The 16,934-nt window shown below is 39.7% G+C and overlaps 1 protein-coding gene and 1 pseudogene across 1 annotated transcript; both read left to right on the top strand.

Annotated features, from left to right (window-relative positions):
- Nucleotides 1–1,703: 1,703 nt before the first annotated feature.
- LOC133883404 (NAC domain-containing protein 21/22-like) lies at nucleotides 1,704–5,773 on the top strand. The gene is made up of 3 exons (XM_062322722.1): nucleotides 1,704–2,053; nucleotides 3,564–3,835; nucleotides 5,058–5,773. The coding sequence occupies exons 1-3, from the start codon at nucleotides 1,858–1,860 to the stop codon at nucleotides 5,481–5,483; spliced, it is 894 nt and encodes a 297-aa protein (XP_062178706.1). The 5' UTR covers nucleotides 1,704–1,857; the 3' UTR covers nucleotides 5,484–5,773.
- Nucleotides 5,774–15,022: 9,249 nt separating this feature from the next.
- On the top strand, nucleotides 15,023–16,020 carry LOC133931109 (uncharacterized; annotated as a pseudogene).
- Nucleotides 16,021–16,934: the final 914 nt, after the last annotated feature.

The raw sequence follows: 16,934 nt of genomic DNA, 5'->3' as shown, positions 1-16,934 counted from the left end.
CAACGTACACCGGGTATGGAAAACATACGTTTCCGGCGGACGTTGACGTCTCCGCGTTTGGATTGTTCGCCATCCCCGTTTCGTAATTGGGCACGTGCTAATCCAGCTCGAGGCTGTAATTGACAGTGTCAGTTCAGTACAGATGGCCGGAGAGAGTTACTAATGAACTAGTCCACCTGCTACTGCTAGTGATTAACAGCTCCCTGATGAGACTAATCGCCTTTACTATTCACGAAAAGAAGATGTAATTAACCGGATGTGAACCCATACTCCCTCCGTTTAAAAATATAAGACGTATTTTATTTTAAAAAAGTCAAAGTTTATAAATTTTGATTGACAATTAGTAAAATTATATACATGTGTAGTATATAAAATTTGTTTCAATAAATATTTATTTCAAAGTATTTTTAACATGACATTGCTTTTATGGCAATTGACAACATATAATAAGAGAAATTAATGATCAAATTTACTTTTAATAACTTTTTAAAATAAAATTCATCTTATATTTTTAACGGAGAAAGTATTTTTTTTCTAAAAATTTTAGTACTTTTCGGCTAACAAGCTAGTTTAAAAGGTGCGTACGCACAGCGTAACGGCATGGGGTACCGAATTGTTTCGGCAAAAAAATATCTCGTCACTTTACCGGTACAGAAGCTATTGCATGGATATCTCTCGATCTCCCCGGCCCATCCCTGCTGCTTTACGGCTAACAAGCTAGTTTAAAAGGTGCGTACGCACAGCGTAACGGCATGGGGTACCGAATTGTTTCGGCAAAAAAATATCTCGTCACTTTACCTGTACAAAAGATATATATATAACGAGTCTATTCTGCGTTTAGACTTAATATAGTTTATTGTTACACCATCTTCCAATTATAATTCAATCAATTGTCAGTTACAATCTGCTATACAAAATAGTTATAACCGCACGTACAGAAATATATAATTGCAGCAAGAGAAGCTAAAAAGTTACATTTATATTATACTATGATTATAATCATGTTTCTCAGATTGTACATCATTAAAAAAAAATTGTTAGAAGTTACGTTCATTCATAATACAATTACAACTTAATTTTTTTTAACATCTAATTGTAACTCTCTATCTTTTAAATTGTAACTAGAAGTGATACAACAATAACTAGAGTGGAGCCTACGCAACGAAATTGTTATGTTCACTCGATTTTGTGCACAGAAGAGTCGTAACATACATACGGTCGGTCAGACATGTAGCCCCGTGAACTCTGACGAGAGTCATACATACCCATCTAGGTGCACAAATTGTGGTGTATGTAGCAATGATTTTTATTCGATCGAGCTGCATGCATCTATCTATGAGCCCTAAATTTCTTTCTTGCATATGTGAGCACGTACCCTAGTTGGGCCCAACAGCACATTCCAAGTAACCTGCCATGGCAGAGATCAAATCTTTCTATTCAATCGCGTACTTGAATTAGGCGAAGCAAAGTTGAGATATTAATCGGTCGGCCGATCAGCTGTTAGGTGATTAGGTCAGTGTTTAATTGGGATGGCGCGTCGCAAAGCATCGCCTCGGTCTGCATGCGTGCATCAGCGCGGGAATGAGCATGACGTGATCGGCGTCTGAGCTCACGGCCTAACAAAGCGCGACACATGGCTTATGGCACACTACCCAAGAAAAGTCACCCTCCCTCCCTCCCCCTCCTCCCTCTCTCTTCAGCTCTGCTCCTCTCTCTCTCTAGCTGAGCATCCACAGAAGTTGACCAGCGGTGTGGTGCTCCTATTATATAATACCCTCCTTTCTTTGCGCTCCTACTCCTTAATTTCTCTAGACCTGCAATTGCAGCAAGGACTGGTTCTTGAGAGCTGCGGTGGCCATGAATTCGCTGAGCATGGTGGAGGCGAGGCTGCCTCCGGGGTTCAGGTTCCATCCGCGCGACGACGAGCTTGTGCTGGACTACCTGGCCAAGAAGCTCGGCGGCGGCAGAGGCGGAGGCGCGGTGGTGAGCATCTATGGCTGCCCGACGATGGTCGACGTCGATCTGAACAAGTGCGAGCCCTGGGACCTTCCTGGTAAGACCTAGGACTCTTGTGTATATGCGTATATGTTGTGGCGACCAAGCTATATACACCATCTGTTCCAGATCAATTGCATGCGTGTTTTTCTGGGCACGATCGAGTTTTGGCCATGTCAAGTTGCACTGCGGATTCATCTTCTTCGTCGTTGTACTTTTGGGCGCTTCCCCCCTATTTTCTTCGGGGTTTTGATTCGCTGTGTTATGTATTCCTGTTCACTGATTGATCCTTCAAATCATCCTATTCTGTTGACTAATCTTTTAAGGGGATAGTATGATCTCTGATCCGTTCTAACGAACATACAAGTCTACCTTGTATGATCCGATCGAGAATTATTTGTTGTTCATATCTGTTTGTAAGGTTGTCAATCATGCGCCCATATCTTACTTTTGGTTCATCTACAAGAATTCCTGAATTCAAGGTCTTAGAACCAGCCATATATACCTTCTCTCTATTATTAGCCTCTATTCCAAGTAAATTCTCTTTGTTCCTTTCCTGCATCCCTGCATGTTTCAAATGGCACAAAAGTATATATGTATATATACCATACTTTATTGATTCGATTAATTGCATCGAAATCTAAGATGAATACCACAGTATGTAACGCATGCTAGTTGAACCTGTCCCACTCCGAGCAATAACTGAAGCGACCATGACATCCTCCTGCAACTCTCATCAAGTTGCAAGAGCTGCAACTATGCATGGCTCCCATACCGCAAGAATCCTAACTTTTTCGTTCTTCAATTTATCTTCCTTTTTGGCCTCTTTTTTTGGGTGTGCCCATTCCCTTGTTTTAGTTTCTTTTCCTGGAGCATTTGAGCCTTTATATTTATGGTTAGCTCCTCCTTTTGAAAAATCATTTGATCTAAGGCCGGCATGCACAAAAAGAAAAAAAAATCAGAGCCAGACCATCTGCAAATGCATCGGTAGATGATGAAGAGAAACAGTTTGCAAGAACTCAAAATCTTCCATATTTTTTAATTAGTTCTAGATCGTGAGGCTAGTTTAATCTATGAATCCCCATAAAATCAACAATGAGAACAAAATTCACACGTCTTGTCTGCCTTCTTGTCGCCTTCCCTTCCCCATAACAGAAGGATATTCTCACTGCCAAGAGTTTGTTTGGCCCCATCTTGGCCTTCTCCTCATCTGTCCCTGTTCCTTCCATGCTATCAAATATTCTCTCACTTTGCCTGATCCTTAAAGGGAATTAACAGCCCATGGATGGGGACAAACACCAAAAGAAGGTCTCTCGCTTTGCCTGTTAGTAGAACTACACCACAAATCTTGTGAAAACATAATTAATGAAATAATCTCCACATTAGGCTAATGAGACATATTGGTCGTAGAACTTGTTGAGTAAACATATATCCATGTTTATGAGTTATGATATTTAACCGAACGTGAAAAGGATAAGCATAGCAGTGCCATTTAAAATCATTTGCATAGTGTATTTCATAAGCTTTGTTTGTTAGTTTATTGACTAATTGATTTTTATCAAATTCAGATATTGCGTGCATTGGTGGAAAAGAGTGGTACTTCTACAGCCTTAGGGATAGAAAGTATGCCACCGGACAGCGAACAAATAGAGCGACTGAATCAGGCTATTGGAAGGCCACCGGGAAAGACCGTACAATAAGCCGGAAAGGGTTACTCGTTGGTATGCGCAAAACCCTTGTGTTTTACAAAGGTAGAGCCCCAAAGGGAAACAAGACTGAGTGGGTTATGCATGAATTCCGCATGGAAGGACAAGGTGATCCCATGAAGTTACCTTTCAAGGTAATAATTAATTCTTTTTACTTGATGCTAACTAGCATTATATGTTCCTATTTACTTGAATGCAATAGTTTGTTACTTTATTGTGTTCTCCATTATATCTAGCCAAAGTGCAGTCCATAATATAATGCATGCAAGCAAGAAAAAAAATATTTGGGGCAAAAAATGGAGCTCGGCATGCGCATATTGATTTTCCCATGGATAGATCGAGTTAATTTATGCTTGTGAAATCATCAGAAGCATCAATTCCTTTTTCTTTTCAATGGGTGATCATGAGAAGTATCAAACTTGGTGAGGTAATATATATGTGTGCGCGCGCGTGTATGTATATATATGTATATGCGAACTAAAGGAGCGTCATAATTCATTCATATGACATTCACATGTGAGAAGGAAGCTGGTATGCGACTCGTTCTTCATTCATGTAGTATTCACATAATCACATGTAATGGATAATGGAATGTCAGCTCATTATACACACGTCCTCTCACCTATTCAAGATGGAGAGAAAGATACAAGTACTAAATTTACAGTCAAGTTGGCAAATTACTTAATCTTTAATGCTACTGTGAATTTAGTCGTCGCCTTTTGAAGAATAAAAAATGAAAGTAAAGGAGTAAGACATCTGTTTGGTATTTTCTGGTCATAGGCAGGGGCGAACCCACCTTATAGGTGGATGGTGCACAGGACACCAGGTGATTTTTCGTTTTTCAGTGATCTATTGGTATGTAACAGGCTAATATGACACCCGCTAGCCCAACAAGTGAGATACCGGATCTCTAGCCCAATAAGTGAGACAGTCGGTTATTTTTGTTCTGGGTCCACCACTAGTCATAGGATTGTTATTAATGCAAGTAAGAGTTTCATGCACTTTCCATTTTGTCCTTGAGCCTTTCTTTACTACTTAATGACTTAGTCACTCTCATGCCAGATACTTATGAGTTTTAGATTTCTTTGATATATGTACCCTAATAGATGCATGTGCAATTCTTGTCACTCGCATCAAGTTTTCTCTAGGCATTCATGTCTCTCTTTCCATTCATTTTAAATATTCTCCCTTCAAAAGAAAAATAGCGGCCTGAGAAAATCATACATATTATATGCTTTCAAATGTTTTTCTAGCAAGACATTTCACGACTGCAAATACATATACATGTACTCCCTATTTACTTATATATTGGCCTAATCCTTATCATTCTTATTATCTAACTTTTTATTTAAACAGGAGGACTGGGTCTTGTGTAGGGTTTTCTACAAGAGTAGGGCAACAATTACCAAGCCACCCACAGAGAGTAGCAGCTACGATATTGACACAGCCACAACTTCTTTGCCTCCCCTAATCGACAATTACAATATTTCCTTTGATCAGCCTGGTTCAGTGCAAAACCTAGAGGGTTATGAGCAAGTGCCCTGCTTCTCCAATAATCCCTCTCAGCCATCGTCATCGATGAACGCTCCTCCGCTGTCGTCAGCCATGGTTGATCAGGAGCAACATATGGGGAAGTCAATCAAGGATGTGCTGATGAGCCAGTTCAGCAGGTTCGAAGGCAACGTGAAGAGGGAGGCACCTCAAAGTAATTATTTTTCTCAAGATGGATTTGAGTATTTAGCTGAGAGTGGATTCACACAGATGTGGAACTCGTTCAGTTAATGATTTTCCAGGAAGATTATTGCAAAGGAGGATAATATGGAGTAAAGAGGATTTGGGTGTGTGTGCCTGTGTGCTATTGCATGTAGCTGTAGTACATATAGTACTACCATTTCAGTTCACAATTGTCAAAAAGAAAGGGAGATGATCAAAAAAGATGAAGACACACACACATATGTATATATGGCATCAATGATGTAAATATATTATTTGTGTACTATGGACAAGATGAAAACAATCAGTGCCTGATGCTAGAACCACATATATATAGTAGGGAGAATAGAATTTTCTTATGGTCCTTTGTCTGTTATTCATATACAGCTTGCTCCAGACTGGTGGATATATATGTATTGTGCCAGGTACTATCAATTCCCTCCCTTCCAAGGGAGGTTATATCGGTTGCCAATTAGTACCCTTTTTTAAATTTCATGGTGCCTGATGTAGAATATCACAAATTGAACAAAGCTTTTCCAATTTCTTCTTTATGACGTGTTCCAATTACAGACAAGTGGTTCATCTTTAAAGATCATTCCACACTTGAGATAATTAATCCTTTTATTACTTGCTTGAACTCGTATTTCTCTGTACTCTTAACCTGAATTTACATGGAACTTAAAAAATATCAGAAAGGATATATTCAAAACTGTTATAAGAAATCATCATATATCCACACAAGTCACTACATGTGTACTGGCTTCATACATTGAAGTAAAAGACTTCTTTTTTTAATGGTGCAGGAGAAGAATCCTTTCCAGGTGGATAAAAAGAAAGACAAACAAAATAATAACTAATTATTCTTTTAATATATCATGCGAAAGGGATATAAGTTCACACGTATCTGCTCATGGGTTGATAATTGATATGATCGTTTGACCCAAATCAATATTAACTGTTTACTAACTAACTAATTTAATAAATTACCACTAAACATACATAGACTGAGATTACCAACTGCAGGAAACCACCTAGAAAATGCTAAAAGCAACATGTATAATAACGCTGCAAGTAATACGCAAGCTGGCCAGCTAATCTGTCATATAAACTAGCAATATTTTTCATTCCCTGATGCCAAGTTGATCCTGCCACTTGATAGTATAGATATGCAAGATACGCTACTGCAAATCATATGCATGCATGAGAAATTCCAAGCTTGTACGTACTTTTTGTTGACATTGATAAATAGACTTGATCGTAACAAAGTATTAATGATGCTGTGTTCGCCACCTAAGTCAACGAATTCATGCAGTTCAGCCTGTACTTGTATGATTACATATGAAGGAGTACTAGTTCCAGTACAGCGCACACACGGGAACAGTTCGTTCGTGGTGATCTATGGCTGCTGCAAATCACGGCCATGGTGACGGAGTTCATGGTGCGTGGGCCCCGCATGTCAGCGTCCTAGAGCGTCGTGATCGAAGAGAGAGAGGGAGACACAGTGAGCTAGCTAGGGCCCTCCGTGTCCTGCTGCTTAATTCTTCTTCCCCAACAACCTGCATCTAACTGGCTACCTACCTACAGATCAGCCAGCTGGGTATACCTCTTCGGTTAGGCTGTGCACTACGTAGTGACTACGGCTGCTACTGATTAAACCTAATTATTAATTACACTACTGATCATTAGCCTTTTAAAAAATGTCACTGTAGATTTGTAATAGTACTAGCTCAACTGATCATGTCCTTGCTGGCCTCTTGCGTCTGTTTTCTTCATCAGTTTATGTGTCCCTCCCAATCATTCGGTCATTCCAAACAATAATTTACAGAGATCAGTACACTGTATTCTACTATTGCTACTCATAAACAAGTGAGAGGTGCAGTGGTAGCTACAACCGGTGGAAGCTGAAACAGGAATCTCTCTCTCTCTCTCTCTCTCTCTTACTTATAATAGCAATTTCCTTTTCCATTTTGGGTTCTGGTGCTTCTGGAAGGTGTAATACAGAACTCGCGTATCATGTGCTGCGTGAAACTTGTCAGCGGTGAGAGTTTGGTGGTTCGCGAGCCTCCTCAGGCAGTGATGTGATCATAATTGAGCGTATTTTCTGGTTATTACAGAAGTACTTGTTGAAAAGGAAATGAATTTAATAACTGATCGGGATGGAGATTGATTTATCCAGCCGTGCTTTAATTTTGCAAGAGAAATGAAAAAAATGACGGTGTTTCTTTGAAATAATGAAAAATAATTATATTAAACGGTCCTTTTCACAACTGTTAATGACATATGAAATTGTGAACTTGCGAAATTGCCTTCAGTTGCCATCCGGCTACCAAGCTTGTCTGCACGAAAGTGTTTATGATATCAAACTTATCACAGACGGGTAACTATACATCTACAATATGACATACACTAACAGGATCAGGTATTTCCTTGGGAGTTAAGCACCGCCAAGGAAATAACCAAAACCACCAAGGAAACAATCTGTGTCCGCTAACCACCAAGCAAATGCATTCAGGAATGCGATGCAGGAGAAAGCAACCTTTCTTGGCGGTTGGCTGACAAAAAAATAATTTCTGGCAGTGTAACTGCCAAGGAAAATGGAGTTCAGTCAGGTTCTCCAGATCATTTCCTTAGGTGTCAGCCGTCAAGAAAATTGGACAAAGATTATTTTCTTGGCGGTTGGAAACTCATGGGATAAAACATATTTTCTTTGCGGCGAACAACACACATGATAATCCATATTTCCTTGGTGGTTAGCAACCCACAGGATAATTCATATTTTCTTGACGGTTGGTAACCCAAAGGATAAGACATATTTCCTTGGTGGTTGGCAACCCACATGATAATTCATATTTCCTTGATGGTCACAAGCCTTCAGGAAAGTATGTCACAAACCACCAAGAAAATTGTCATCAATAGACTAGGCATCATGTATAGTATCACTCACATACTAATCCAATTCTGAACAACACAAATATGATTATCAGCAGCACATACCATATCATCGACATACACACAGGAATAAAATATGATCGTTATTCAAGCACACATCCATCAATACATATGAAGGTGCACGCAGATGTTAGCGTCCAATTACACATATAGATTCATTCTTATAGCTACATACTTACATATAGAATCCTCAAATAAAAGGTCAGCCATGAGCTTAGTTTTGACCTTAAGTTACTACCAGTTACCACAAGCGTTGCAAGGCCTCGTTAGAACAAAAGCAGACCAAAGAAACTTTAAAGTTCTCCAACAAATCGCTACTTCAATTCCTAGTCATGACATCAACTAGTTTCATCACATTCTCTTGTGGCACTTCTATTTTCAGCCAGCCCAATCTCATCGCGGCTACGTCACCATCACTTGCATTGCAGCTATCGCCTTCATTTTCCATGGCATTGCAGTCGTTATCTTCATTTTCCATGGCATTGCACCCATCGCAGTCACTTTCCATGTCCATGCCATTATCGAGACGAGAGGTTGTATGTGATGATCCAGATCCCTGCAAATAAAACATATTTGATGACTCCAATATCATGACTCCAATAAAGAATATATCACTCAAAAGTATCCAGCTCTAATCAACATAAAAAAAGTACTAATCACATGATGTTGTTCCAAGAAAAAAGATGATGTTTGATGTACAATCATGAAGAACAGCATGGTAAATAAGTGGACACTTCATAATAGTAGCATGACTCACACAAAGAAACACTAGATGTTATAATTCACATGACAATTTTGCATCAATTAATATTGAGAAGACAAACAACAATGAAAGAGATGCTTGGCTGCTATAATTCACACAAATCAGCTCTAGTCGACATGTAAAATCAGAAATAACTTGGCTGTAGCATGAGAAAATCAAGTCAATTTTGAACATCCATGATGGTTGGACCATGACTGTCCACAAAGATTTTTTTTATTGATTTAGTTTCAATCATTTATGATGGGTATTACAACAGTTAGAAATGGGAAGAAAATTTGAACACACTAAGTAAACAATCATTTGAAATGAGAGAATTGGGCTAAGTAAACATCACATTATACATGATCAAAACAGACACTAAATTGTCATATGAATCATCTAATTGTTATATAACTAAGTCATCCAACAAAACCAACGAGACCAATAGTTCAAGGGCCATCTGCCAAAGAAAAATCCTTTGCCACTGTACCATTAACTTAAACCTAAGATTGTGCTTAAGTCCCAACTTATAATCAAGATGAAGCCACATGTTCACTGCCGCAACTCATGTTGGCATTCTACCACCAAACATTATTAACTCTTGAAACGCCCTCAAAACACAAAAACAAATTGTTCGAAGGATTGTACAGCCAATGTTACTAACCTGATGGCAACGAGCATCAATATCTTCTAGATGTCTTAAAGATCAGCAAGTGGCTCTTTTCCAAAATCTACGTAAAATCTCTGCAAATGGAAAGCAAAAAATGAAGATACATCTTCTTCGATCAACTGTAGACTACTATAAGTAAGAATACAATGATTACCAGGATCAACTCACGATTGAAACCATTTTCCACAATGAGGATCTCATTTGTCTCTTCAAGGTGGACATTTTCATGGATCACACTTTGATAAGAAATAAAGTTTGTTGGTTTAGCATTCCTAGATTTAGCAACTGCTAGAATGTCCACCTTCTTCACAACAATATTGGCTATTGGTACACGTCCATGGAGCCTGTCACGTACATGTCCATCAATTCTTGTTCTGTAGTCATCCTACAATGATATATGTAGATTATAAAGAACGAAATAGGTTCATCTCAAAGAATGCAAATCATGTAGAATAGCGTAACATACCAAGCATTTTTTTTCTTTCTCACTTCTAATTGGACCACTACTTCCACTGTTGTCCATATTTTTAAGTCCAGATTTCATTACAACATATGTATTTAAAGTGGTACCCTTCTAAGGGTCGAAAGTATAATCCTATCACAACAGGAAAACCACAATTTAACCTTAGAAAACTTAATAGAGATAAATAATTTCAGATAATGCTTGCCATAAAGATTTCACACCAAGAATTGCTGTGTCTCTGAAAATGACCATGAACCCTCTCTATTTTGAACGGGATCTTCACAATTCAATCGTGCTTCCTGAGCTCTCTTTCTCTTTGCCTTGAACTCTTTAGATGCCCGGTAGCGGGAGAGGAGAGCCTAAACATCATGATTGCACCATTCTATCCAAGCGATCAAATATTCTGCTTCTGTAAATTCTATGGTGCGTGCTTGTGTGTCATCGATGTCCTCATCTTTCTTTGCATAAAATAACTTCACAGCTTCTAGATAGGCTTGGTACATCATATCAGCTACTTTCTTCACAAGATATGTTTCAAAGACCCTCGCGGCTTTTACCCTATTCTGCAGCTTAACTGTGAATAACCTCTGCAAATGTAGAAATAACCAATGTTAGATATGTGAAGAAATAATGGAATCCATAAGAGCAAATGTAGTTTTATTACCCAGAGCTCTTGCTTCACTCGTCTAGCATATGGCACTTCAAACTCGTCCTTTCTCTGGTAATATTCATTCCATAATATGGCTGGATGTGTAGAAACAACATTGTCTTCCTCATCATAGACTATGATAACACTAGGATATTCCCGTTTTAGAATAACTCAAAGCTGTGAGGTGTACCTATATGCTAATTTGGGACTGTACTTGACATAGGTGAATTGGCTGTAACAAAAAAAACTTAGCGTGTCAGTTTGCACGTTTAGTTATACACAAACGATAGCAAAAAAGTTGGAGTACTACCTGTCTCAAAAAATGGTGATACTGTAATGTTGTTCAAGAAATAAGTATATGATGCTATTGGTTTTATTTATCTATGTGATATGGAATTGGTGTGTAAGTGATATCGTGCATGTGAAAACTAATCTTTTGAAGGTGACATGAAACTAGTACAAGCGTTCTCACACTGAACCGCACCAATAAAAGACCTATTAGCAAACAACAAAATGGCAATGCAAGTACAGATTCAACTTGAGACATAGAAGCTGCAAGCATAGTTAGGGCCTCTTTTTTTGGGCTTCTGTTTTTGGGTTTTTTTGAAAAGCTGTGCTTTTGGCTTGTCTGAAAAAATACTTTTGAAAATAGGTTGTTGGCTTCTACAATAAATTTTTAGCTTCTCAGCACATAGCTTCCCAGAATAGCGTCTCTCAGCGAGCTTTTCAGTTTTAGTTCATTTTCCTTAGAAGCAGGTTTCTGGCTTCTCCAGAAACCACTTTTTCAGAACCCCGTTTGTTCTAGATTATGACTTCTGGTAGCAGCAGAAGTAGAACCAGAAGCAGGAAACTAAGTCATAGAAGCTGCAAATAACCATTGGCATGAGAAATTTCAGTTCACCTGCACATGCTTACCTATCACCCTTAGGCGCCAGTTCAATCTTCCTACCACGTTGAGGTAATGCCAATTTAGTCATAGACCTCTCTCCCCCTCTTTTTGGCAGCTCCTCATTGCAGCTATCACCACCAGCACCGCTCATTTCATAGTTATCATCCTTTGTACCAATCCTTTGGGAGTTAATATCACTAACACTGCTCCTTTGGGAGTTAACACCTTCTCCATTCCTCCACTGGGAGCTAACGCCTTCAGTTCTGCTCCTATAGGAGTGAGCACCATCATCTCTACTCCTTTTGTAGCTACCAATCCTAGCTACAGTCTCCTTGCCTAAACTATTCCTGTGTCGAAGACCCTGTATCTCCTGTATATGACAAAATGATTAGTTTGTTGAAGATTATAAAAAAAGAACAACACAAATTTAAATAATTTGAGTAAGACATATAGTAATCGCACACTTAATAATCTGAATAAAAGGAAATCAAAAGTCATTTGGGTCATAAGGTGGATGTTCAGGCTGGCCATCTTGATCCTCTTCATCTTCTTCATCCAAATATTGATCCTCTTCATCTTCTTCATCCATATCCTCTTCATTAGCATTCAGCTTGGACATAAATTCTAATTATTGATGATATCATCTGAAGCAACTGAAGTTATATTCTCTAACTCGATCCCTAAATCAATAACGAAGGTGCCTTGCAGCCCATCCTCTAGGTAGAATGAAACATCATGTGATAGCTCATTAGGAGAGTTTGAATCATCATTGCTATCATTTGGAGGAAGATAGCCACGTGGAGAAACATGATATGCAACCCACCAATCCATTAGATATAATTTGTCTTTACATGCGTAAGGAAAATAATAAACATGTTTAACTTGGCTTGCCAAGACAAATGGTTCGAACACCAAAAGCCTAGAGGTATGCTTAATCTCCACTAATCCCAATTTTTTTGTGCGCCTAGTTCCATTTGATGCTAGGTCAAACCAAAGGTAGTCAAATAATACCATCTCTAGCTGCAAGCTTCCTTCCCATAGAATTTTAATGATATCCATAATAATGCCATTCACATCATAACACCCATAAGTGGGCACTATTCTAGAAAACCATATGAAATTTGACGTAAGGCACCATCAATGCTAGACATCTTTTGGCACTGCAAATCAAGTACAATTTGATATGTTAGTTTTTAGATGTTTAAGATGACTAAGTTACTTTAATGTGAAAATTTTCAGCAACACTACTTATTCTTTGAACCAAGCAAAGAAATTCGGACCACGTTTCCCATGGCCAGTCTTCCACCCATGCAACCTCAAGTCTCGAACTTGCTCGGGTTTTGGTTTTACTCGGCTCTTCCATTGTTCCTTCTCAATTTTTCTAGAGGAACAAAGAAGCTAGCATAGTGCCGATAATATATTCGGGAAATAAATTAGAGTTTTGAATTCATCTTGTGCTTACTTGAAGAATTCATCAATCTCTGGCATGTTCGTCAAAATGGTGAGGGTTAGTGCACCGGCCAGGGTATTTAAAGATTTCAAGGTCGCAATAACTTTCAAAGGTAGAGGCACCATCATCTTAGCGAGGAACCTTGTTTCTAACTGATCGAACCTAGGGCCGAAAATGAAGAGAGAGGAAATTTGTGGTCTCCCCGACTAGTTCAGCCTCAACAATTGAACCCTCTAATGTATATGATCTTCATGGAGTATTTGGATAAGTTTGTCATGGTATTTATCGATGACATCCTGGTTTTCTCCAAGAATGAGGAAGAGCACGAGGAACACCTAAGGTTGGTACTGTGGAAGCTCAGAGAGAACCAACTGTATGCAAAGTTGAGCAAGTGTGAGTTCTGGTTGAAGGAAGTTCTCTTCCTAGGTCACATTATATCAGCAAGAGGTGTGTCTGTAGACCCATCCAAAGTGAGGGATGTTCTGAACTGGAAACCACAGTAGAATATTTTGGAGATCCATAGTTTCTTAGGTCTAGCGGGATATTACCATAAGTTTATAGAAGATTTCTCCAAGATAGCAAAGCCAATGATGGCATTGCTAGAGAAAGGAGCAGAGTTCAAGTAGACAGCCGCTCGAGAAGCTAGTTTCAATGAGTTAAAACAAAGACTAACCTCAAGTCCGGTATTGATCATGCATGACACCTAGAAGCCGTTCTCAGTGTATTATGATGCGTCTCGTCAAGATTTGGGTTGTGTGCTCATGCAAGAGGGTCATGTGGTAGCATATGCATGCTGACAATTAAGCAAACATGAAGAGAACTACATGACACATGACTTGGAATTAGCTGTTGTGGTTCATGCACTCAAGATTTGGAGACACTATCTGATAGATCAAAAGTGTGAGATCTATTTAGACCATAAGAGTTTGAAGTATATCTTCACTCAACTAGATCTTAATCTCAGACAACACAGATGGTTAGAGCTCATCAAAGATTATAATTTGGGAATCAACTATCACCCATAAAAGACAAATGTAGTGGTTGATGCCTTGAGTAGAAAATCTCAGGTCAATGCTATAATTCTCCAAGAGATGAGTTCCGAGTTATGCAATTTGAGAAGTTGAATTTGGGAATGGTGTGTAACACTGAGATAGTTGTAATGAAAATAGACTCAACGCCTGAATAAGATATAACGAAGGATCGGCTAGAGGATGAAAGATCTTGGAAATTAAGTAGCTTATCAAAGTTAGCAAAGCTCCAGATTTCACTGAAGATGAGCGGTATAAGCACATAATATGTGTTTCGGACGTGAAGGCTATTCAGGATACAATTTTAAGGGTAGCATACAAGCCTTATTTCTTTCTTTCTTTTTAAGTTTGTGAATTTCCCTACACGAAACAAACAAAAATAAATCAATAAAATAGTGTTTCTATTTTTACCACTCATATGTGAATAGCTTTTCTATTTTTTACCTCTCAATTGGATAGTTCCAATGAGCTTGCACAGGGCCTCCTAATCAAGCCTCACAAGGAAGATGAATAATGATATGTTGTATAGGATTGAAGAATCAAGGGGAAATATCTTCTCCATTTTGTATAAAAAACAACAACTTGATCTTCTAATGCATATATGGCATCCTTACTCAACTCTTTGACACATAATTGCCTATAAAAGAAATTGAGCCCTGCCAAATATATCCATACATTTTCTGGAAGGAAACCACGAAACGCAACAGGGAGCCGGCCGGGAAGTTCACCGGATCCAGCGTGAAGTCCTTGAACGCGTCCATGTAGTCTATGTTCGTCCACATCACCTCCAGCGGGATCCTGGCCTTGGCGTACCCGGCCACCACGCCCTCCAGGTCAGCCAGGTTCTTGTACCCGTACCTGCACTGGTGGAACCCTGCAACGAAACAGAGTGCAATTGCAAACGATCATGGTGCAAGAAACGGAGTGCTCCAATGGAAGGGAACAGAGCAACTGGTTTAGTTGGTCGTACCGAATGACCAGTACGGCATGGGGACCGGGCGGCCGATGAGCTGGGTGTACTGGTCGAGCGGGGCGGGTCCGGCGAAGAAGTAAAAGTCGAGCACGCCGCCGATGACCTTGTAGGTGACGTATGACCCGCCGTAGTCCACGTTCATGCCGTTGCTGTTGAGCAGGAGCACGCCGTGAGCCGCACCAGCGCCGCCGGCGCGGGCGCCACCGGGGGACGCCGACCGCACGTCCAGGTAGAACGGGTGCGAGCCGTAGAGGTTGAGGTCCACATTGGCTGCGGCGATGTCCGCGTTCCACAGCGTGGACGTCTCGCCGCGCTGCAGCCGGAACGTGATCTTCGTGTGCTCCCCGAGACCGTACAGCGAGTCAGCGACGCCCGGTCCGCCGGCAGCGCCGACGTCAGCTCCAGGTACCTGTCCTTGAAGACGAGAGTGGGGGAGGTATCGAAGAGGACGTCGCCGGTGGAGCGGCGGGAGACAGTGAAGCGGAACGGGTAGGTGTGGAGGGCGAAGGTGAGGTCGGAGGTCGCGACGGAGAGAACGCGGCTGTGCGGCGAGGCGGCCGCGCCCTTGCTCACGTCGAGGAATACGTCCTGTGACGCCTCGCGCGGGACGATTTCCTGGGGGACCTCCCATCGTGGGTGGTCGGCGTCGGTGATGCGGACGTGCAGCCGGCTCTCTGTCTCCAAGTTGCCGCCGGCGTGGCAAAACGGTAAATGTTAGTAGTAAAATATAGTAAACAGTCAATTCTATAGCTGAATTGAATCCCACTGTGCTCGTTTTTTACAGCATACACTTTTTTTTTCTTCCTCTTATATAGGCTCACAATTTTTCCCTTTTGCACGTAATTTAGTTCTAGTATCTTTTTTTCCGCCTTTCTTATATTTGAACACAGTGGTGGACTGTGAAGAATATTATTTAACTGATTCGTTCGCACATGTTCTGATGACAGATTTTCATTGTTTATTCCTTTTAAGCTATTTTTGAGCTGGTTTTGCCTTTTGATCAGCATTTCTCAGCTTAGTACTGCGCAATCGATCGCGAGTCTCATAGGCTTCAATCATTTTCATGTATTTTATCTTTTTTCTTTCTTTCCAATGATTACTGTTTTGAGTGGGTTATATACTAGATTTGATGTTTCATTTCTTTTTGCGACGACTATATTGAAATTTTGTTAGCTGTTTTTACCATTAGAAGGGGAGATATTATTGTATATTCAAAATAACATATTCACATGAAGGAAAATATAAAATCATGCAATGGCATAATTGCAAAATATATCATTATGTATGGTACATTTCTCACAACTAATGTTCCCTATCACATTTTGGAATGCACCGAGTGTACAGTGCCGTTGATCTTTAGCTGTTGTAGTGTTCTGCAAAATGACTTATTTGGTAGTTGGTATTTAGCTCTTGTAGTCTTCTACAAAGTGACTTATTTGGTACGTTGTCCTAATTAGCGATTAAAATTTCATAAATTTTAGAGCAGAACGAAATATCTAATTTAAAAAAAGATTCACTGATATGTGAAACTCACATAGCAGAGAAAAAAATAACCAAAATTTTGATGAAATTTTATGAATTTTGATCTTTTTGTTAGTGAAGGAAAAAATTGTAAAATGATTTAAATTGAAATCTCAGGTCCTAATCACTCTTATCTCTTTTTTTCAAGGGAAAGAGTTTATATTAATTTGAAGAAACAGTACATGC

This window comes from Phragmites australis, chromosome 10, assembly GCF_958298935.1.
Source record: "Phragmites australis chromosome 10, lpPhrAust1.1, whole genome shotgun sequence".
Classification (NCBI taxonomy): Eukaryota; Viridiplantae; Streptophyta; class Magnoliopsida; order Poales; family Poaceae; genus Phragmites; species Phragmites australis.
The sequence above is the reverse complement of the archived record's forward strand: the minus strand, read 5'-3'. Positions and strand labels throughout refer to the sequence as shown.